General features: G+C 39.3%; 1 protein-coding gene across 1 annotated transcript; it reads right to left on the bottom strand.

Moving 5' to 3' along the window:
• Window positions 1–18,085: 18,085 nt before the first annotated feature.
• LOC123647115 (Golgi apparatus membrane protein TVP23 homolog B-like) lies at window positions 18,086–18,604 on the bottom strand. Its single transcript, XM_045564347.1, has one exon. It carries the CDS (start codon window positions 18,602–18,604, stop codon window positions 18,086–18,088), a length of 519 nt encoding a protein of 172 aa, XP_045420303.1.
• Window positions 18,605–24,643: the final 6,039 nt, after the last annotated feature.

Here is a 24,643-nt window from a genome sequence, read left to right as displayed (position 1 = left end):
CTTGTCAGTTAATATTAATGTCCCGTTTTTTCAAATGAGTAAACTGAGGGTTTAGAGAGGTTACAGAACTTGCCCAAAATCACAACACTTGCCCAAAGAGGCAGTGTTGGATTTCAAACCACTGAACAGCATTGATTCTATTTCAGCTTTGCACTTTGTTACAACAGTATGAGATGGAACTGCACACAAAGCCATGTTGAAAAGAGTTGTTTACTTTTCTTTTCACAAATGTAACTGGTTTGTAAATAAAAGCACACACCTGGTTCAAAGATGCCTAAAACAATCAATCTGGTACAGTTCTCTCTCTCTCTCTCTCTTGCTCTCTCTTGCTCTCTCTCGCTCTTTAAAGGCAGGGTCTTGCTCTGTCGCTCAGGCTGGAGTGCAGTAGCACGATCATAGTTCACTGCAATCTCGAACTCTCGAACTCCTGGGCTCAAGCAATCCTTCCACCTCAGCCTCCCAAGTTGTTAGGACTAAAGGCATGAGCCAACACACTGGGCTAAATTTTTTATTTTTTGTAGAGATGGGGTCTTGCTACCTTGCCCAGGCTGGTCTTGAACTGGAGGCCTCAAGCTATCCTCCCACTTTGGCCTCCCAATGTGTTGGAATTGTATGTGTGAGCCACCACACCCAGTGATTTTTCTATAACTATACAGTACAGCAGAGATATTATGTGCTTTGCAATCAAAAGACCTAAATTCGAAGTCAGCTCTGCCACTTCCTAGAGAATTGAATTTTAGACAAGTCACGTAAACTATCTAAGCCTCATTTTTTCATCTTTAAAATGAGGACAAGGACAGTATGTGCCTCATAGAGTTGTTGTGAAAGTACATTTATGGCCATGTTTTTTAAGTTTATATATGTATTTAAATCTTGGCTGTTTATTACTAAGCAGAATGAAGCATCAAAAATATACATGGATGTCCTTGATATATTGCATATATTGTCAGATTGACAATCAGGAAAACATGTGTTCTAATTTTATTTTTGCCTTAGTTTCCTTGTCAGTCAAATGAAGAAACTCAACTAAATGATTTTTAAGGCCTCTTCCAGCTCTAGTCCTCTTTGAATCTCTTCACACCGACTATGTAGAACAGGGCTGACAGTGCAGTTTTTGCTTTGTTTTAGTGCCCCCTAGAAAGAGGATATTTATGAAGATGAATAACCACAGTGGTATGTTGTGTTTTTGTCATGTTTTCCTTGATATCAGAATAATGGCCACAGTGAGATTTTGTGTTAAACTTTATTGTCAGGGTACCACACATTGATCAGAGAGCAACTCCCGGGAAAAGCACTGAGATTAGGGGAGCTGAAAGATTACCTTTTAGCTCAGCCAAACAAGCAAAATGGAAACGTCTTAACTTTTCATTGGAGTGATCTGTTATGCTTCTGTTCCCGGAGGCTGCAACAAAACTCAACAGTCAAGAATCTAAATCATAGTCTTTGGAACTGGCTTAAGAAGCACATGCAGTATTATATTGTAATTTTAGGTGAAAAAAAAGAAAAATATATACTCTTTTATAATACAATCAACAGAATCTTCTTGACTAGGTGCAGGGGGGAAGGTGAAAAGCAGAAGGTGCTTCATATCAGATTCAGGTAGATGCAGGAAGAGTGAAATTTTTATGATTATTACAGGGGAACATGAATTTAAAAGGTTGAGAAACACTACTTTAGAAAGATAAATTATTCTTTAAATGTTTTCTAGTTTTGGTTAGGTTTTTGACCCACCACAGATCCAAAACTGTGAAAAAGAGCATATACTCAGTAGGTACAATACTCAAGAAGGGTCCCTCAAACCAAACAGAGATACGCCTCAAAAACTCATGAATCAATTCATGAGAACATGAATCAAAGGCTCGATTATTAACAGTGCCCCCTCACCCCCTGCATCCAGAATCCATGCATTCCCCAGCATATTTGTGATTTCCTGTGTTGGAAATTTGTTTTCAATGTTTCCTTCCTTTCAGTGTTCAGAATGAGTCATACTGGGTACCTGAATAAAGGCCATTTGCAAACATTAAATTTCCATCTATCTTCTTGGCTGACCGTAACAGAACATTGTAAAGAGCTTGTCTCTTGATACCTGCATATTGTTTCTCAAGTTGCCACTTAACCATATTTATACTATGTAACCAGGCAGCTGGCCACTCCGTTCTTGTTGTGCCCTTTGATTACAATCATTTACTGCTATCCAAAGGTGAGGATAATTATTCTTAGTGTTTATACACTGCTTTGGGCAACAATAAACAGCTAGTTACTTTTCTGAGAAAAGAAAAAATCATGTCCTCTCTGTTTTCCAGCCCATGTTATGTTTTGAATCTTGAACAGAGTACACTGATTTCACAGTGTTTGGGACAATATGTACAATTTTGAAACTCAGCATCCCTGTCAACCACTATTTATCAAGCACACTTATCATGATTGAGATTCAGCTGACATTCGTGACATGCCTTCTTCAAGCCAGCACTTTCCTAACACTTTCACAATCATGGATCAGTACACTGACCGGACGTTCAGTGATCAACTTAGGTAGTTAGATTTGGACCCTGTCCAAGTAAGTGGACCTTGTTTTCGTGTATTGGTTCTAGTGTCTTTAAATCTACGTTATCACAGGCAAAATTTAGGAAATCTGAATAGTTCAAGTCCATTGTATCAATGTCAATATCCTAGTTGTGACATTGTACTATAGTTTAACAAAATGTTACCATTGGGGGAAACTGGATAAAGCGTGCACAGGGTTTCCCTGTATTATTCCTTACAACTGCGTATGAATTATCTAAGTAAAAATTTCACCTAAAATCCACATTGCTTACATGGTATTTACATGGCATTCATTGTGTGGTGCTTGCTAATACCCGTAGATAGAACAATCTTCCACTTTCTGAACATCTGTCTCTGAAGCTCTGGATGCTTCCACCATAAGAGAAGGTTATCTCTTATTTATTCCTACCTCCACATACCTAGCACTATCCCAACCACCATCCCTTAATTCCTTCTGCTGGAAAACCCTCATTGGCAGTCCATTGCTGACAGGCTTAGATATTGATTTCATTCAACAATAGACCCTAAAGCAAACTCAGGGTGATAAATATATCCCTGGACATAACTTGGTTGGATGATTTAACTGTGAAAGTTTATCATGATTGTATTGTATCATGATTTAGTTTTCTCTAAGGTCAATTTTGCTTTTTTTTTTATTGCTTCTGTTGCCATTTTAAATTCTATAAATGACACTGCTTCCTTAAATCATTTTCTTGCCCCTCTGGAAGCTCTTAGAATCCCATTTTAGGGATTTTTATGGAGCCTTTCTCACAAAGGCATGACCAATTATGAATCCAATCTCCAACTCCTCTCCCCTCCTCAGAGGATGGGAATGTGGTAGAAAGTTCCAAGCTTCTAATCATCATCTGGGATTTCCGGTGACTGGCCCCATCCTGAAGCTATCCAGGAGCCAACCAAGAGTCACCTTGTTAGAGCAAAAGATGCTCCTATCATCCAGGAAATTCCAAGAGATTTAGGAGCTTTGTGTAAGTTGCTCTTGTAACCCCTATCATTCAGAAAATTCCAAGGGTTTGGGGAGTTCTGTGTCAGGAACAGAGAACAGAGAAATATGCAGAAATATACAGGACCAAATATACAATTCTTACTATGTCATAGGCAGCAGTGTGGAATGCAATCTGGTTCAAGATGTCTTCCCTACTTTGGGGTTAACTGATTTTATTCCTAAGATGTCATTTTATACAATAGCCCTACAGGCTGTGAATGTTAACATTTTATAAAGTCATATGTGTTTTCCAAACATGGCCTCCTTAGCTGTTATTTGCCAACATTTGTAAAAACAGCTCTGAGTAAACTTTCTCCTTTACCAAGGACTAGCAAAATGAGGACACGATCTCTAAAGAAACAAACAAGACTCTTAACCAAGCCAAACTCTGCCAACTCGGATCTGTTTCCCTCTTCTGAAATACTTCTCCCCAACTTTTCTCCTTGTTAATTTCTAGGGGTCTTTCATGATCAGCTTACATACCTTTGCCTTAGAGATGCATTCACCAGTCATTCAATGAAATTGAAGTTTCCTTTTGTTAATTTCTATTAAAGGTCTCTGTTCTTTTCCTCTTTAGAATGTATGCTTTGGTTATGATATACTTATCTGGGTTATTTGCTTAATGCCAATCTGTCCCCTAGTCCATAATTTCCACGAGAGTATGGATCGTGTCTGTTTAGTTCACCACTGTCTACCTAGTGCCTGTCACAGTGTTAATACTTGGTAAACATTTGTGAAATGAATGAATAAACAAGCTATAAAACAAGAGACTCTGTTGTGTTTGGTGTCTTCTACATTTGCCTATTCCCAAAGTCCCAAGGGGAACAGATACCATTTGCTGTGCAGATGTTCACTATTATCATCACTATTTCATCTGAACTTTTGGAACAAGATCTCCCCCAAATTTAGAGACTGTCTGCATTTTATAATGTGTTTTGATCCAGAAACCACGTAAAGCCCTGTCTGTAGATGGGAAATCTGTATATGGTAGTACAAACCTGGAATTTATGTCCAAGAAACCTGAATGTGGATTTAGTCTAGCTTAATGTGGTTGGGCAATTATTTAAATAACCTTAGCTCCAGTATGCACAGCTGTAAGATATAATATCGCCTGCTTGAATCTTTGTTACAAGGATAAAATGAAATAAAAAATACTAGATGCCTAGTACTAGAATAACAAAGGGGTTCATCTTATGTCCAATTTAGACTAATTGATAGTGGCTTTCTGGAGTAGCATGCTGAGCAATGTGAGGTCTCATTGAGGTTCGGTGAAAGAGTACCATGGCTGATTAGCAGGGTCCGCCAAAGGCAAAGAAAAGAGAGTGGTGGGAAGTTTGCCCTGTGTTTACCAACGGAGGACTAGCAAATGGCAGATATTTAATGGTTGTTAGTTGCCTTCTTTCTTCGCTGCTACAAATTCTAAGTAAATCTGAAATAAAGATTACCATAAAACATCTCAAAACCTAAAGCAAAAAAGTAACGGTAATTGAAGACTTGTTAACATTAGGCTAGAATGAAAATATGACTTTTAGAACTACTTATGGGTTCTAATAATGTGTATTCACTGAAGTCCAGGTACAATTCAGCACAAGATTGTGTTCTGACAGTCAGCCTCCCTCACCCAGCGGAATGGTACAAGTGACTCAAATTGTCACCACCCCCGTCGCAAGCAGCACAAATCTGAACATCTGTCTTGTGACAAATGGAGCACAACACTCCAGGCTTTTAAAGGATTCAGCTTCCGTGAAGATAATTGATGGGTTTTTGTAAGTAGGTTAGTAAGTAGTACATTTGAACTTGGCACAGGTGTTTCATGCAAGCGTAGCGATGATCAGCCCAGATAAGGTGAGGGAGAAAGATATCATTTAGAAACAACGTTCAGCCCCTGCCACCAAGGGCAGCTGAACACAAAGCCAGCTTGGAGAGCAGAAGCAGATCATTTGGAGTCATGGGAAACACAAAACCATGGATGCAATTTTCAAAGGTGTTCTGGAGGGTTCCAAAGGACCCTGTACTAAACCAAATCTCAGTGTCTTAAAATACTGATTTTTATAATTATGCTCTTGCTCCAGCTTTTTCAAATAAACTCAACGTGAAAGAGGAAAACATTTGTTTTTCTTTCCTGAATCTTTCTGAGCATTTTCTAGGGTTAGTTACTAAAAAATTGTGCCATGACTGAATGAGAACAGTCATTTGGCATTTGGTTCTTCCAGGGAGGGCAGCCCACAGCCCCAGAAGACTCAGTCTGCCCCATCACACCCAAGCACCCTCTCTCACTCGATCCCAGCCCAACACCACCCTCCGGGAAGCTGTTGGCAGCAAACAGTTTGGCCACCACAATTTAGTGCTATTAATATTTATAACACTTTGTTACAATACCAAGCATAAGAAGTAATTTGAGGGTGATTCAGTGAATGGCACCCCTGAAATAAACTCCTTGTCTCCATCTGGTAAATCTACAAGGTACCAATTCAGAAAACTAAACAGGGTCCATTTTCATATCAAAGATCTAGCTGGTAGTGACTGGGCTAGAGAACCTAAATGCAAGCTTCCTGATGTTAATGCTATACTTGCCCTTTGTATCCTTCTGCTATAATCAAGTTTAGAAGAGCAGGACAGCCTCAGGCTTACAAAGGAGCCACCTACATTTCCAGTCCCAGCTCTGCCACTGTCTAGACTGTGTCAGGCAAGTCGCTTAATCTCTCTGGTTAATGAAAAGTTTAGGACAAGGTGATCTCTGATGTCCCTTCTAAATCAGACACTGTCTAGTCTATAAAGATTGAGCCAGGGCCAGGCACGGTGGCTCATGGCTGTAATCCTAGCACTCTTGGAGGCCGAGGCAGGCAGATCGTTTGAGCAAGAGTGAGACCTCGTCTCTACTAAAAAAAAAAGAAAGAAAGAAAGAAAGAAAGAAAGAAAGAAATTAGCTGTACAACTAAAAATATATAGAAAAAATTAGCCGGGCATGGTGGTGCATAACTGTAGTCCCAGCTACTTGGGAGGCTGAGACAGAAGGATTGCTTGAGCCCAGGAGTCTGAGGTTGCTGTGAGCTAGGCTGACGTCACAGCACTCTAGCCTGGGCAACAGAGTGAGACTCTATCTCAAAAAAAAAAAAAAAAAAAAGATTGATCCAGGTCTCCTGTTTCCTCCTTAATCTTTTAAGAGAGCTCTGCACCTTCCAGATACAGGTAGTTAAACAGTTCTTTGCTGTATGCAGTCTCAAAACAGCCACCCTTGAGGCAGCATTGCCTGAGTTCCTTGGAAGAAACAGTCCTGAAATTTACTGCTTGGACTTAACTTTTCTAGAGGCAAGTGAGCTTCCATCCAGAGCCTTCAAAGACAGCTCAGTAACCTACCAAGAGTGCTCCAGGGAACCTGACCTGCAGCGCCATTTCCTGCATTTTCTGCTTATACCTGTACATAGCGGGCAGTCTTTGTATTAGAAGTGCCCTTTGAATTTCCACAACATAGAGAGATGCTGTTTGGTTGAGTAGTGTCATTTGGGAGGCCTTCATAATGTCTTATTTGGTACTGCTGGAGGATTTTACTTTATGAATTTTAGGTAATATCCTACATGGCATCAGTGAACTGTCGATGCAGCAGTTTCAATCCCAAACAATACTTGTGAACTTGATGGACGTGTGGTCCATAATCCTGTATGCTCATCTAAGGCCTTTCTCACATGGAGTGACAACAGTGAGGGATGTGTGCATGACAAGTGTCCAGGTACTGTGTACTGTCAGGCTGGCAGAATGCTTATGTCGAGTTCTCCTTCAAGATAACCTCACAACAGGAAGCAGGTTTGTTGACTTCAAACTCTTATCAGACCTCAAAGCAATTCTTTCTTTTCTTTTGAAAACACAATGAGTACACTTCAAATCCAAGATGGAGAGAGAATGCAGTTGTTTGTCGCTGGTACATAGGAGAGGATTTTCACTTTCAAGGGAGGTCCAGCTTTGTGAGTTGCTAAAAGCTGATGCTATAATCATCTCCAGAAAGTTGATGCATGTAGAAGTGGTTTAACACCCAGTGCCCCAACGCCCCATGAGCACAATAGCATTGAATCTCAGCACCTGTCTGCATGCACAGAGAGCAATGCAGCCCCAGCGCGGAAGGCAGAGGTAGCTCTCCCCAGTTGAGTTCCTGATGGCCTAGCCACAGAAAGAATGAAAGACCCCAGCCAAAGCAGCAATATTTTCACAAGACCATTGTCCCACAGAGGTGGCCTTGATCCAGACCAGGTTCCAGTCCAGTGTACAAACCATGTCCTTACCAACCAGGGGCTATGCCGTATGAACCGTTAGTTCTGTTGCTGCCATGCACAGGTGAGTAATCACACCCCCACCTTCTGCTGTTCACTGTTGTGGCATATTTATCTCCTCTTTCTCAGGATCTCTGTGGAGAGAAGTACCTGTTGGCAGGACTGAAAAGGTTTGTGAGCCCAGCCACCATTTGGAGAAGACACTCCAGTGACAGCAGTTTTGTTTTTGTTTTTGTTTTTGTTTGTTTTTTTTTTTTGAGACAGAGTCTCACTCTGTTGCCCGGGCTAGAGGGAGTGCCGTGGCATCAGCCTAGCTCACAGCAACCTCAAACTCCTGGGCTTAAGCGATCCTACTGCCTCAGCCTCCCGAGTAGCTGGGACTATAGGCACACACCACCATGCCCGGCTAATTTTTTCTATAAATATTTTTAGTTGGCCAGATCATTTCTTTCTATTTTTAGTAGAGATGGGGTCTCGCTCTTGCTCAGGCTGGTCTCGAACTGCTGACCTCGAGTGATCCTCCCGCCTCGGCCTCCCAGAGTGCTAGGATTACAGGCATGAGCCACCCCGCCCGGCCCAGTGACAGCAGTTTTGAACTTGGCTGTCTCATTCATCTACTCTTACCCGGATGACCCCTAAATCTTTCTTGCTCACCCCCAACTTTCTGCTGTGCTCTAGATCACTATTTCCACCTGCTTGCCAAGCATTAACTCGATGTCCTATAGTCACATCAAAATCAAAGCTCCCCCCCTATACAGGCTTCACCCTCTGTGCTTGTCATCTTGGAGTACGGCACATGGCTAGAAAGCTCGCCCGACTCGCCCTGTCTTTTACCTTCACTTTCCATGAATCACTAAATCTGTTGAATCTATCCCCGAAAGGTCTCATGAGGTTGCTGCACTCACCCATCCCTTCTACTTCTCCAAATCATCATCAGTTCTTGCCTCTAACCTAATCTTCATGCTTCTGAGCTCACCGGTCCTCCAGGATGACCTTTCTGAAATGCAGCTCTAATCACGCACTCTCCTGCTGGAAAATTCTCACTGGCAGCCCACTGCTAACAGGCTTGGATGCTCATTTTGCTCAACAACATTGATCATTCCCAGTTCTTGCTCCTGATCTTTCTCCTTCCCTCACAATTTGCTTTACGCCTAGAATATGTTCAATAAATGTGCTGGCCAAACTTGGCCCATCTCTTAAAAATAAGTGGAAAGAGCGTATCTAGAGTGATGATCCCAAGGTGAATCTAAGAGGTTGCAGGTGCTAGGTTTTAAAGCCCAGGACAGGATATTTGAAATCCCTTCTCCCACCACCCATTGCTGGCTGGCTCTGCTTACTCAGTCCTCAGCCCTATGAGCCAGGGGCTTTATGTTCTCGTCCTAAAAGAAGTTTCCTGCTGAGGAAGAGCAGAAGAAATAGAGCTGGGATTAGAAGTTCCTAGACTGTGACAATAGAGAAGGCTGTTATTACCAAGTGTGCTAACCAAAAAATGCAAATTCTACTGCCTTGAATACTCAGCAACAAAGAAGTATGGGTTTGCTCCCAGATTATTTTCTAATGTTAACTATACACAGCCCTCCACTCCACTTGTCTTTCCACCTTACCACGTATTTCCTGTTTTTCTAGTCTGTATTCAGAAGGTATATCTGCAATATTCCAGGTTTGGAATCAACCTACACAATTATATTAAGAAACCCATTATCCAAATGTTGACATTTGAATAAGGGGTTATTGAAGAGAAGGATATACATTTCAAGACACCAGACAGAAAACTCAATAGAGACAGTTTTCCTCCTCTGGGAAAAGCATGTCCTATAAACTACAGGTTAGAGAAATCCCACAGCAGTCTCTCCAATGACAGACTCTTCCCCTGCTGGTGTGGAGGAGGATCTTAGGAAAGCAGGGGCAGCCTTTCAGCTTCTGGCCATGCTTATCATTAGCTCCTTTTAAAAATAAGGTGAAGGCTGGGTGCTATGGTTTGAACATGTCCCCCAACATTCGTGTGTTAGAAATGTAATCCCCAGTGCAAGTTGAGAAGTGGGACTTTACAGAGGTGATTAGGCCTCATGAATGAATTAATGCCATCATCACAGAAGTGGGTTTGTTGTCTTGTGAGTGGGTTCCTTATAAAAGGACAAGTTTGGCCCCCTTCCCTCTCTCTCACACATGTGCCCTTTGGCCTTTCTGCCCTGGGATGATGCGGCAAGAAGGCCCTCACAAGACAGCAGCACCTTGATCCTGGCCTTCCTAGCCTCCAGAAATGTGAGAAATAAATTTCCATTCTTCTTTTTTTTTTTTTAATTTTTTAATTTTTTTTTGAGACAGAGTCTCACTCTGTTGCCCAGGCTAGAGTGCCGTGGCATCAGCCTAGCTCATAGCAACCTCAAACTCCTGGGCTCAAGTGATCCAACTGCCTCAGCCTCCCGGGTAGCTGGGACTACAGGCATGCGCCACCATGCCCGGCTAATTTTTCTATATATATTTTTAGCTGTCCATATAATTTCTTTCTATTTTTTAGGAGAGACGGGGTCTCACTCTTGCTCAAGCTGGTCTCGGACTCCTGAGCTCAATCAATCCGCCCGCCTTGGCCTCCCTGAGTGCTAGGATTACAGGCGTGAGCCACCGCGCCAGGCCAAATTTCCATTCTTTATAGATTACCCAGCCACAGGTATTCTGTTAGAGCAGCACAAGATGGGTTAAGGCACTGGAGCTCAGGTTCAGCCCCTGGGGACATGCACATGGCCAGACAGGACAGGGTCCATTTGCTAATCGCACATAGCTACTATTCTGTTTCATCACAATTTGAACTAAAGGACCAAAAGCCAAATGGAATTTTGTGTTCCAATGACTGATTGGTCTTGATTTATGAAAAAAGAAGGACTCTGTGAGGACAAACAACAAGAATCAAATATATATCCTCGCCAGGGCTCATAAAATGAGATGTAATTGGTCTGGGCCTCTGTTATTTTAGTGCTCTAAGCAATCTTAATATCTTTAAGAAACTAAAAGCTTCTTTTATAAACCTGTTTGGGCTTAATTGATGATCTCAAGGTCAAAGTCAATATATTTATGTTTCATTTTCCCTTTTACAGACCAAACAACAGTGTAAGGTCAAGTGCTCACACATATATCAAATGCCAGATATAAAAACAGCATGTGAGTAACAACCTGGAGTATTAGTGGCTATGAGCAGGTGCGGAAGCTAAGTTCTCTGCCATGGATGTGCTCAGAGAAATGGGCCCAGGCCTATTCATATATCAAAATATGTATATTTCAATTTCCTTATCTTTAAAATTGACCTTATACAAAGTTACCACAGAATTACAGTGTATCTGCACTGACTCAGGGCTGGGTATTTTTTTTAAAATATAAATTTAATACTACTGCTAAGAAGTACCATGTGTACAAAAAAGTATCAAGACCATGTATACAAAATAGAGTCATAAATCTACCAACCTCCAGAAAATTTATAGCTCCTCTTTATGGGACCAAAAAGCTATATTCCCTATCTATGAAATCTTTGTTGAGCATCTACTATACACTAAGCATTCGCCAGACAGAACAGTAGACAAAACAGTCATGATCGCTACCTCAATGGAGCATACTTGCAAGTGAGTGCAATAATCCAAAAATTAAAGTAAGCAAACAAATAATCACAAGTTATGATAAGTGCCTCAAAAGAAACAAGGAAGGGATTCAGAAATCAGAAGCAACATACAGATCATTCTGTCCCTCTCTTGTATTCTACAGATAAGGAAACAGGTTTCTAGTCACAAAATGACTTGCCCAAGGCCACACAATGGCCGTCCAATCCTCTCACTTGACAGATAAGGCAATGTATCAAAACTACATCCCATCCAAACAGAATTTCATCACAAACCAAATTACTCACAGTTTTGATTCAAACACATTATAGTGGCATCCTTATGTAATTGTGACTCCAGTGCCTAGGAAATAGTCCTGGGCACTATCACCATCAATCAGTTGCATTTATGTAGCAGGCTGATGCTTGTTAATTGAACATCATAACCCTGATGGTGAGGACATTCTGACCACCAGGGCTTTCTTCTTTTCTCCTCTATGGAGGCCACCAAAAGGTCCAGCTTTCTGGGATGTATCTGGTTGGCATGTGCCAGATGCCTGCAGTTCACTACACTTGTTGAGAACTGGCTTCTTCTGTGGGAACAACCTCATTAGAGAGGGACAGTTTTCAGCCTTAGTGTATCTGTCACAGCCAGGACTAGGACACTGCCATAGTTTGCATGTTTGTCCCCCCAAACTGCACATTGAAATTTGATCCCCAATATTGGAGGTGGGTCATAATGGGAGATGTTTTAGTCATGGGGGCAGATCCCTCATGAATGGCTTGGTGCTGTCCTTGGTGTAATGAGTGATTCTTTCTCTACTAGTTCCCACAAGAACTGATTGTTGAAAAGAGCCTGGCACCCTGCCCCCCTTCTCTCTTTTGCTTCCTCTCTCACCATGTAATCTCTGCACACACCAGCTCCCCTTCACCTTCCACCAGGAGTGGAAGCAGACTCAGGCCCTCACCACTAGCAGATGCCGGTGCCATCTTTCTTGTACAACTTGCAGAACTATGAGCCAAATGAACCTCTTTATAAATTATCCAGCTTCAGGTATTCTTTTATAGCAATTTAAACTGGACAAAGACAGTCATCTACTATTTATATATTGTGTTAGAGTTTACATGTCACTCTCACATATATTACTCCATTTAAACATCACAACAACCTTGTGAGGAGAGACAGCCACCTGTTATTTGTATGTTGTTTTAGAGTTTACATGCCATTCTCATATATTACTCCATTTAAACATCATGACAACCTTGTGAGGAGAGCATTATTATCCTCATTCCACAAACAAGTAAACTGAAGCTCAGACATGTTAACTGATTTGCCCAAATTAATGAACAAACAAGTGCCAGGGTAATGATTAGAACCTAGAATTTCAAACTCTAAAATCTCTGTGTTTCCCTACCACAGCTACCTCTAAATCACAGTTGCCTAGGGGATGTCCTTTGCTACAGGGTTGAAGAATAGAACTGCTGTCTTTAGCCAGAAATCTGGCTTTATCCTACACTAGCTATCTTGCAGATGGGGGATGGGGGATGGATGATTGATAAAAAGCAACTCAAGAACAAGCAGGTGGAAAGAGCCATGGCTAGAAGCAACCTGCACAATCTGCCCACATAGTAGGGTGAGGAGTGCATGCATTCAGTTAAAAATGGCTACAATAGCTAACCCTCTGATAGCACTTACTTGGTAGGCACCCTATGCTTCACATATATTAACTCATCTAATCATCTTACAACAACTCTACGGAGTCAGTTCTATTACACCTATTATACAGGTGGAAAAACTAAGACATGGAGGGTTCTTAGGTGCTTTGCCTAAGGTACTTAGGGCAGAATAGGATGTCTGCTCCAGAGTCTCTGATCTTAGCCACTATACTATGTTACCTTGTCATCACTGTAGTGGATAGAATATCTGTTATTTTCAACTCTCTACATCCATCCACCTTCTGGTAAAAACACCACTCTAGGAAAAATTGCTCCTCTCCCATTGTATGCAGTCTTGATGAGACAGCCTGCCAAGTCATCCTTTAAAACTTAGCCAATCTGCTCCTTTCTCCCAAGAATTTGAATCTTGAGTGGAGGCAAAAAAAAAAAAAAAAAAAAAGATATGGGGAAATGATTGGATCATTTGTCCCACAGCAGAGCCCTGAAGGAATCGCATTTGTTCCTGCCACCTGGATTTCAGAGCACCCTGATCCCCAACTTTCTGAGCCTGGTTCTTCTGCTTTCCTTTTAATTCTAAGAGTTCTCCACATCCAGTACGTCCCCTTTTTGCTGAAGTCATACAGAGTCCATTTCTGTTGCTCCCTTCCTGAATCATCTGAGTTCTCTTCCCCTATTACAGACTATCCCTATGTCATTTCCCACCACAATCTGACACAATGCTGTCTGATACCACCAAATGCTGACAATCCCCACCTTACTCACACAGGCATGCTCATTCTTGCCTCTGAACTTCGCTCTACTCTCTGTTCCATAAATACCATCCCACATCTTCTCTTGCTTTTCAAGCTCCACTTCCTCTGCATTTTTCCCCGCTACCACAGTCCATGCTTGGTAGTCTATTTTTCTACACTTAATGCTTACATTTTGGCATTATTGCTTCCTTCCAAATTGTGTCACATGTGTCTATTTTGCATCTCCAACAATTTTGCTAGCAATTTCTAGCACATTCCACTCCTGTGGACTTCTTAAATTTCCCCCTATCTCCAACCCCCAGATGCAGAGGCTGGGCTGAAGAGACCCAAGCACAAGTTCAGATGAGAAACAATTTCCTTTAGTTCTTGAGTATAAAAGCAAAACTATTCAGGGACCAGCCTGCTCACCCCACAGGGGAGAGCATTTTAAATATCACATGTCATCTTGAAACTTAACCCAACAGCTACATCAGATGAGTCATCTTTGAAATACAAAGGAAAATTCAGTTGCTTCGTAGGGTGCCAAGGTCATTATGTTAACACCAGTGAGTCTCACAGGTCAGGGCTGGGAGCAACTATTCCTCAGTTTTCAAAGCTAGGCTCAGGCTCCTGGCTGCAGAGTCCAGGCACAGAGTGGAGATACACGTGATTGAAGAATGCCCTTGAAAGCAGCCAGCTATGCATGAAAAAAGCAAAAGGAGACATCCTCATCTTTGCTGAAACTTGCTCTGGAGGAACACAACACGCGTAATTGGGGCACTGTGGAGACAGACAGATCGTGCCTGGGGCTCGAGCCCTAATGCAATCTGCCCAGCTGGAGGAGCCACGAAGAGTTGTTAAGGCCCTAAATCTGATGCACCAGCAACGAGATGAACGCTCAGAACGCAGTGATCCCCGGAGGGTCTGCAGGCACCCGGGCCAAACAGACGGAACATGGTGCAGTCGTGAGAGGGCCTTAGAGACAAATGAGCATCACAGTTCCTGAAAAAGGAGCATTTTATGTCAACATCAGAGTCACTGCATCCTCAAAAAGATGTTAGTGTCACTTTGAGGTTTGTCTCATTCAAGAGAAGCAAAGAAATATACCATGGGTTGTAGCCCATTACTTTGAGGGGAAATGTATCCCAAACTATGGACCTTTCATCTCTCCTTCCTACCTAATTTCTGCTTACCATCTGTGTGCCTCTCTTGTGTCAAACAAAGAGAGAAGTCCTGGAGGCATCTGTGAGCACTTAGTAGGTTGACGGTCTCATCAGGGGACTGGCCACAGAGATATACTCTTTCTAACAGCTATCATCAGCTTAAGGGGAAAAGCTAAAACTGATACTACCTTGAAACTGAGTCATGGCAAACATATTCCCTCTGTGTTTATGTGTGGGGCATATTAGCAGTTTAAATCTTATTGAATTATAATTGATGGAAAGTAATTTATTTTAGAAACCTTCTAATTTAGGGAAATTAAAGAATGTCATTTTTTTCCTGTAACCTTTTTTTAAACAACTAAAAACAAATCCCTCTTGTGGATAAGCAACTGTTGAAGGGCACAAGAATGTCTACTGATGTGACAGAAATCACTCTGCAAAAAGTATTGTAAATTGCAAGTGGTGGCTTTCGGATGCTATGGCTCACAGACAAGGAATAGTCAGAGAATGGGGATGGGGGAAAATGGAAAAGGAATAAATTCCCATTTCAGTTTTAAATCTCTAGTTAACTAATATAAGAATTCTTTTAAAACAACGGTTAAAAAAAAGAAGCATAAAGAATTTTTATTCTATGCATCCATCTTTCAGGTTATGGTCCCCAATTCTTTATTCTTTCCATGTCAATTTGTAAGTCATAAAGACCAGATACATTTGGCAACAACAATCTTTCATTTATATACATTGTGGAGAAAAGTTTATAGGTAGTAATTGATCCTTTATCCTATGAGCCACAAAAATACATGCAGCAGGCGTAATCCCAGGAAGAACCTCAAAGTTGAGTGATGGTTCTGTCTAAAAGGCAAAATCTTATTTTAGCAATGGTCCATATGGTTCTACTTTGAGCTTTTAGTATTGACAGGCAGCTATGGGGAGCCAGATGGTGACATAGGTAGCATTCCAACATCGTAAATCATCTTAATTAAATTAAGTCTTCAAAGGAGAAACTTAGAAACTAAATATAATGGGATACAATTATCTTGTGAATCACACACATTGCTGTTTATTCTGTTTCTGTCCCTTTTTTTGGTATACAGTTATTAATTGGGATTGGGGAATACTTTAGATACAATCATATGAAGACTTGATAATATCAGTGGAATGTTAATTACCTATTTTATGATTATGAAATGGATTTCCCTGTGTTACGCAAACATAACTGAGGAACCAAACCATGACTTATTCAACTTGTACCAAGTGCTCCAAAAATACATCAGCTAATAGATCATTCATTTTACTACAGAAACATTTAGAATTTAACCCACTATCAGCAAGGAGGTTGGCCTCATTTGTACTGCTGTTCTCTAAAGCTGCAAGAGCCTTATGGCTGGACTTTCTCCAGGCTGCTGTTCAGGCAGATGCCTCTCAGTTCTCTCTGGGCTGCTCACTGTGGGGCTGAGTGGACATCTGGTGCTGACTGGCTAAGAGATGAGAGGCAGTGGGCACAGTACACTCAACCCTAATTTAGGAGAGAATATGCTTAACCTTAGAAGACCAGTATTTATTATGAAACTGAATAAAAATTGCTCATTATTGAACTCTTACAATATGCCTATACTACAGATACTGCACTCAGTACTTCCTATACATTACCTCATTTAATTCTCATAACTATCTTGTGAAGTAGGCGTTATAGGCCCCCACTTTACAAATAAAAGAAACACATTTCAGAGAGGCTAGTTTGCTCAAAGGCACACACATAGAAAATGGAAGAGCTGGGACTCAAATCCAGGTCATTTTTCACTCCAAATCCCAAACTATCACCCACTTCATGATCTTGTTTCCCAATAACAGTCTGGTCTTCTCTCTCTCTCTCTCTCTTTTTTTTTTTTCTTTGTAAATAGTAGAGTAGTTTTATGCAAAGATAAAGTTTTGGACCTTCAAAGCTATCACTCTAATAGAAACACTTATTTAATTAAACAAAACATCTTTAAAAATATTTTAACAAGGTACAAATACATTCACAACATAATCTGCTGATTAAAAGACTCCAACGAAGTTTACAGTAGGTACGTACAACAGAATTTACAGTTGCCTATAGTTTGTAGATTGGTTTAGTTTACAGTTAAATATATTGCTTCAAGAAATACCATTAATACAAAAGCATATATCCCATATAGCAAGAAAAAAAGATTCATAAAATGTGTTCTAGTCATTTATTATGCAAGTATTTAAAATGATTATTCTTATTATGACATAAGAATAATGCTCTTTTGGTGATAAAAGATAGATTTTATTAGCCCAAGGACTGCTGAAGAGCTTCCAGGAAGTTCCAAAGTAGAATCTGGCTATCTTTGCCATAAAATAAATAGAACAGCAGCAACCTCTGGGTATCCCTTAAACATAAACTATGAAGATTTCATTTATGTTAATTGGGACTTAAGAAAATGACTTGTCACAAATAAAAATAAACAAAATTTTAGAAACTAGGTAACACTACTAGCCCAAATTTGGTTTTTACTTGCTTGTGTATATCTAAGAAATTTCACCATGAAGTACATATTTTAATAATATAAGCCAAAGTGCTCACTCTTACCATGGAAACAAAACTTTCTTCTGAAAATTATCTATACAAATAATATGTAAACACATAGTGCTTGGTGATAAACTAAGAACATCCTCTTATGTTCTATGGATCAAAATGCAAATGTCTATTACATACATAAATGAACACAAACACTTTCATTAATTTGGGATATATTGATACCACATAACTATGCACATATGTACACCATAAAACAAATTTTAACAATGTTTCTGGTGACAACATACTTTCTAGCCCCAACTGCTGGGAAGAAAATAAAAACTTAATATGAAAATTACTTTTCTTTTTTTTTAAATAAAATTGTTAAGTGGAAAAACAAACCCAACACTCCTCGTTGCCACATGGACTAAGCTCTAAAAGGTTCAAAGTCAAGAATTTCTTTGGTTGTTCCCCAATGTAACAAAATTTATAAGCTTTCTCTCTTTATTCAGGAAGTCTGACCATCTCCAGCTTTTGTCTTAAAAACTGCTTTCCCAGATACGAGGTGGCCATGCTAGTGAAGTTCTTCCTGCTGCTCACTTTACACCTGATGTGACCATATAGTCACACCTTGGAGCACCACGCCCATCATAACCCCCACCAACCACTTTACTCTGAAGGAGAAGAGGGCACTAAAGGCAAATATCACCCACAGCACTGGGCTGGCAATACGTCCTAACGAAAAGGTTCTTGATTCAACCTCTGAAACAGTTCTATTCTCTTGAGGGGATGCCTTCCTGGACTCAAACACCCAATGACTCTTTCCATCTTCATCAATATAATTCCACCAACGTAGCCCAACCATTAGTCTACCTGTGACATTCTTCACTGCCCAAAAGTCATGTGACGACAACGAGATAATTGTTACCAGACAGGCAATAAAGCTGTTGCTGAGCAACTCACAGAGAAGACAGACAATAATTGCACTGACTCCAAAGAATAAATGGAAAAATGATGCCACTGGATGTCCAATTTTGGATTTTTTTTGGTTAGTTGTCTCCTCTTCTTCATCAAACAGTGAAATATCTTCAGTGTCATCATTACTGTCCTGATGCAACATGGAGACCCTGCACCAGCCCCCTGGTCTTCTCTCTTTGCCCTCTTTCTGATGAACATATCATCCGCTAAGAACCACATAAGCTAGTAGAATCTCACTGTGTGTCAGATATGGTCTGATCCTCTGAGCTGGGAATCAGTAACTTCTTAGCAGGGTCATGACCTACGATATCGGTGCTACTTTATGATATTTACAGTCCTTTACATTTGTGATCTCCTGAACTGAAAGCAAATTAAAGGTGACAACATCATGGAATCTCTCACCTCCCCCATCTTCCTGTCTTTAGTGAGAACATGAGTGATTATGATGATACATTGGAGAAGGGATGGAATATGTAGGAAGGGGATTGAGAAGTTGTTCTATAGCTCAAAGTCATGAGATTTTTGTAAAAAGAGTCATGTCTGGGGCAGGTTTGTCTCAGGACACTGCTTGACTCCGATGGTTTAGGGTTGACTATGTAGCCAATAGTTACGAGTCTGCCAAGCAATATCAGCCTCCTATTTTCTTATTTTTTTCAACTAAGGATCTTAGAGGCCATAGGTACAGGTATACTTCATGAGGCTGGATAGAAAGGAGTCTTGCTAGCTATAAAAATATGTACAGAAATATAGTTGAAGAGAATGATTTTTGTCCTGATCTAGTCCATGAGTCAGATTCTACAGAGTCTGGAATATTTTATAATTCTTCCTCTCACCTCCTCTGACATATGATAGATTTGCTAACAATGAGCCATGTGACCTCTGAACCTCTGAACGCTGAGTGGTTTCTTGACTCTAGTAACTTCTTTAGTTCTCTGTGTAATATTTATTCAGGTAGAAATTCTTCTATCCACCTTGCACGCAGCACCTCCTTTGGAAAACTGAAGGACACCAGTTGCTTCTAAGTACGTCCAAGTCAGTGGAGTTGAATTGCAGTGTGCTTGAAAATTTCAAACAACTTCAACTTAACTTCAATTTCTGGGAAAAACAAGAACAAATCATCCAAGATTCAATTGGCAGACACCTAGAAGACCCATTCCCAGAGCCCTTGTTCTAGCCATCTTCCAGTATCTTCTTATAGATGTCCTGGTGCTGACATTTGCGATAAAGTATGACTAGACAGTATCACCTCTAAATCTACCCTTCTGCAAATTGGAGTTGTATTGCATGTTGCCCATCTCTGAATGACAGAGGGAAGATTAACAAGGCACTTTTGGTAAATTTGTCTCAGAATTTGAAATGACAGCAAAGGAGGAGAGAAAATAGCTCAACAGACTCTTGTCACATACAAAAGAAAACCTTTTAAAAAATTCATCCACAGTCCAGATTCCAAGCTAGTTAAACACTAAAATACGTTAGACTCAGAAGAGTTGAATTCTTGGGCAATTATCTAAATGTCCTATGGCCATTTCCATCTTGATAAATGATAATATTGTCCTCGATATCTATTGTTATGTACTATTTCTCATCTCTTCATTTGTATTTCTTCCTAATCAGATTTGCCTGAGACTATTTTATCACCATTTTATTTTATTGTACGGTGTTGAATTCTGCAGTTCAGCATTCTGACCATTCTCTAGCAAACACCCTAGCTGCCTTGCCCTTTCTCCCTTTACTGAACTCACCTGGGAAAAATACCAACCCTGGTTACCTCAACAATCCACTTACTCCATGCCTGTGCCAAAATCACTCCTAAAAACTCAACTTACTTCCAATTTATAACCACAGATTTCAAATGGGCACCCTGTACTGCCATAGACTACCCTGTTACACTTCCTTAGTAAATTCATGTTCTCTGTCTCTGAGAGGATTATTTCACACCTGTTCTCTTTCCTCAAATCATCAAACACCCTCCCCATCTCTTTAGTTAATGATGTTATTTCACAGGAAAAATAGATAAACAGACAAAATCTACTTCATCTTGCCACTCCAAACTCCATCAACTAAACCATATTTTTAATATTGTGGTAAAATACACATAACATAAAATTTACCCTTTAACCATTTTTAAGTTACAGTAGCATTAAGTACATTCACTTTCTTGTGCAACCACACTACTATCCACTTTCAGAACTTTTTCATCTGCATTTATTTTTTAAAAGGAAATAATAACAGCTAACTTTTATTGATACTTACTATTTGCCAAGCATTGCTCTTAACAATTTATATGTATGAACTCACTTAATCCTTACAACTCCAGGAGGTAGATATCATTTTATCCATTTTATAGAGCTAAAGTTAAGGGGCAAAAAAAGTTGAATAATAGCTTCTGCACAGCCAAGGAAACTATCATGAGAGCAAATAGACAACCTACAGAATGAGAGAAAATATTCACATGTTACACAACCAATAAAGAGCTGATAACTAGAATGCACATAGAACTCAGGAAAATCAACAAGAAAAAATCAAAAGACTCCATTAAAATATGGGCAAAGGACATGAACAGAGACTTTTCAAAAGAAGACAGACTAATGGCCAATAAACACATGAAAAAATGCTCAACATCTCTAATCATCAAGAAAATGCAAATCAAAACCACAATGAGATATCATTTAACTCCAGTGAGAATGGCTTTTATCAAAAAGTCCCAAATCAACAAATGTTGGCAGTGTCATGAGGATAAACACATACATCAATATAATAGGCCTGAGACTACATAATACTGTCTTGATTACTGTGGCTTCACAGTAACTTTTAAAATTGGGTAGTGAGAGTCCTCCAACCTTGTCCTTTTTCAAGACTGTTTTGCTTATTCAGGATCCCTTCCATTTTCATATGGATTTTAGGATCAGCTTTTACATTTATGCAAAAAAAAAAATCCCTTTATTTTTAACCCAGCTGAGTCTCTTTATATAAAGTGGTTTGTTATAGACAACAACAACAAAAAAAAAAAAAAAAAGCAAATGTTGGCATGGATGCAGAGAGATGGGAACACTCATGCACTGCTGGTGGGACTGCAAACTAGTACAACCTCTATAGAAATTAATATGGAAATACCTCAAAGAACTCAAAGTAGAACTACCATTTGATCCAGCAATTCCACTACTGGGCATTTACCCAAAGGAAAAAAAGACATTCTATAAAAAAGACATCTGCACTCAGATGTTCATAGCAGCACAATTCATAATTGCAAAGATGTGGAAACAACCCAAGTGTCCATTAATACATGAGTGGATTAATGAATGTGATATACGTATAACATGGAGTACTATTCAGCCATAAAAGAAATGATGAACTAATATATTCCTTGTACTATCCTGGATGGAGATGGAACCCATTCTTCTAAGTACCACAAGAATGGAAAAATAAACACCACATGTACTCACCATCAAATTGATACTAATTGATCAACACTTATGTGCATATAGGGAAGTAACTTTCATAGGGCATCTGCCAGGTGGGGGGGGAGGGTATGGGTAAATTCACACCTAATGGGTATGGTGCATGATGTCTGGGGGCTGGGCACACTTGTAGCTCCGATTTGGGTGGTGCAAAGGCAATATATGTAACCAAAACATTTGTACTCCTGTAATATTCTGAAAAAGAAAATAATTTCTTGAAACAAGCAAAATTGGAAACACAACATGCCCAAACTTATGGGATACAATAACAGCAGTTCTAAGAGGGAAGTTTATAGCAATAAACACATATATTAAAAAAGAACAAAGACATCAAATTAACAACCTAATGTTGCATCTCAAGAAACTAGAAAAACAAGAATAAACCAAGGCCAAAGTTAGTAGAAGCAAGGAAATAATGAAGATCAGAGCATAAAGAAATTAGAGAGTAGGAAAGGAATAGAAAAAAACCAACAAAACTAAGAGTCAGTTTTTTGAAAAGATAAACAAAATTGACAAATGTTTAGCTATGCTAAGAAAAAAGGGAGAAGACTCAAATTATTATAATAAAATCAAAAATAAAGGAGACATTACAATTGATATAACATAAATACAAAGGATCATAAAAGACTATTTGAAAAATTATACATCAATAAATTGGATAACCTAGAAGAAATGGATAAATTCCTTGACACATATAACCTGTGAAGACTGAATTATGAAGAAGGAGAAAGTCTGAACAGACTAATAAAAAGTAAGGAGATTGAATCAGTAACAAAAAGTCTTCTAGTAAAGAAAGGTCCAGGACCTAATGGCTTCACTGCTGAATTCTATCAAACCTTTGAAGAACTAATGTCAATCCTTCTCAAATTCTTCCAAAAAATTGAAGAGGAAGGAATACTTCCAAACTCATTTTATAAGGCTAGCATCACCCTGACATCAAAGCCAGACAAAGACACTACCAAAAAGAAAGAAGAAAGAAAGAAAGAAAGAAAGAAAGAAGGAAAGAAGGAAAGAAAGAAAACTACAGGCCTATATCCCTGATGAAGATAGATGAAAAAAATCCTCAACAGATTACTAGCAAACAGAATTCAACAGCACATTAAAAAGACCATTCATCAAAATCAAGTGGAATTCATCCTAGAGATGCAAGATTGGTTCAACATACATAAATCAATAAATATGCACATCACATTAACATAATGAAGGACAAAAACCATATGATCATTTCAATAGTTGCAAAAATGTATCTGACAAAATGTAACAGCCTTTCATGATAAAAATGCTCAAGAAATTAGGTATAGAAGGACTGTACCTCAGGATCATAAAGACCGTATGTGACAAATCCGCAGCTAACACCATACTCAACAGGGAAAGCTCAAGGCTTTTTCTCTAAGATTTTGAACAAGACGAGGATGTTCACTCTGGTCACTTCTAGTCAATATAGGTCCTAGCCAGAGCAGTTAGGCAAGAGAAAAAAAATAAAGGCATCCAAATCAGAAAGAAAGAAGTTAAATTGTCCCTGTTTGCAGATGACATTATCAAATATATAGAAAACCCTAAAGACTACACCAAAACCTGTTAGAACTAATAAACAAATTTGGTGAAGTTTTAGGATACAAAATCAACATATAAAAATCAGTAGCATTTCTATATACTCACAGTGAACTACCTGAAAAAGATATCAAGAAAACAATACCATTTACAATAGCTACCAAAAAAAAAATTGCTTAGGAATAAATTTAACCAAAAAGGTGAAAGATCTCTACATTGAAAACAATAAAATGTTGAAGAAAGAAATTCAGAAAGGCACAAATACATGGAAAGATCCATGTTTATGGATTGGGAGAATTAATATTGTTAAAATGTCTGTATTACTCAAAGTGATGTAGAGATTCAAAGCAATCTCTAACACAATACTAATGACATTTTTCACAAAAATAGAAAAAACAATCCTAAAGTTTGTATGGAACCACAAAAGACCCTGAATAGCCAAAACAATTTGAACAAAAATAATAAAGCTGGTGGCACAAAACTATCTGACTTCAAAATATACTACAAAGCTACAGTAACCAAACAGTATGGTACTGGCATAAAAATAAACACATAGACCAATGGAACAAAATAGAGCTCCCAGAAATAAATCCACATGTTTACAACCAACCAATTTTCAACAAAGGAACCAAGAACACACAATGGGGGAAAGGACAGTCTCTTCAACAAATGCTATTAGGAAAACTGGATAGCCACATGCCAAGAATGAAATCAGACCCTTATCTCATGCCATATACAAAAATCAACTCAAAATGAATTATAGATTTAAATGTAAGACCCAAAAGTATAAAACTACTAGAAGAAAACATAAGAGAAAGAAGTTCCATGACATTGGTCTGGGCAATGGCTTTTTGAATATAACCCCAAAAGCAAAGGCAACAAAAGTAAAAATAGACAAGTGGGATTACATAAAACTAAAAAGTTTCTTTCTGTACAATAAAGGAAATAATCAACAGAATGAAGAGAAGAGCCCACAAAATGGAAGAAAATATTTGCAAACTATACATCTGATAAGGGGTTAATATCCACAATGTATAAGGAACTCAATTCAATAGCAATAAAACAAATAACCCAATTAAAAACTGGACAAAGGACCTGAACAGATATTTCACAAAAGAAGACAAACAATTGGCCAACAGGTAAGTAAAAAAATGTTCAACATCACTAATAAC

The sequence above is a fragment of the Lemur catta genome, chromosome 11, assembly GCF_020740605.2.
Source record: "Lemur catta isolate mLemCat1 chromosome 11, mLemCat1.pri, whole genome shotgun sequence".
Taxonomy (NCBI): domain Eukaryota; kingdom Metazoa; phylum Chordata; class Mammalia; order Primates; family Lemuridae; genus Lemur; species Lemur catta.
This window is presented reverse-complemented; position numbering and strand designations above follow the sequence as displayed.

Bases quoted from the DNA above. Each gene is read 5' to 3' on its own strand.
- LOC123647115 (XM_045564347.1), bottom strand. From the start codon at position 18,604: ATGTTGCATCAGGACAGTAATGATGACACTGAAGATATTTCACTGTTT.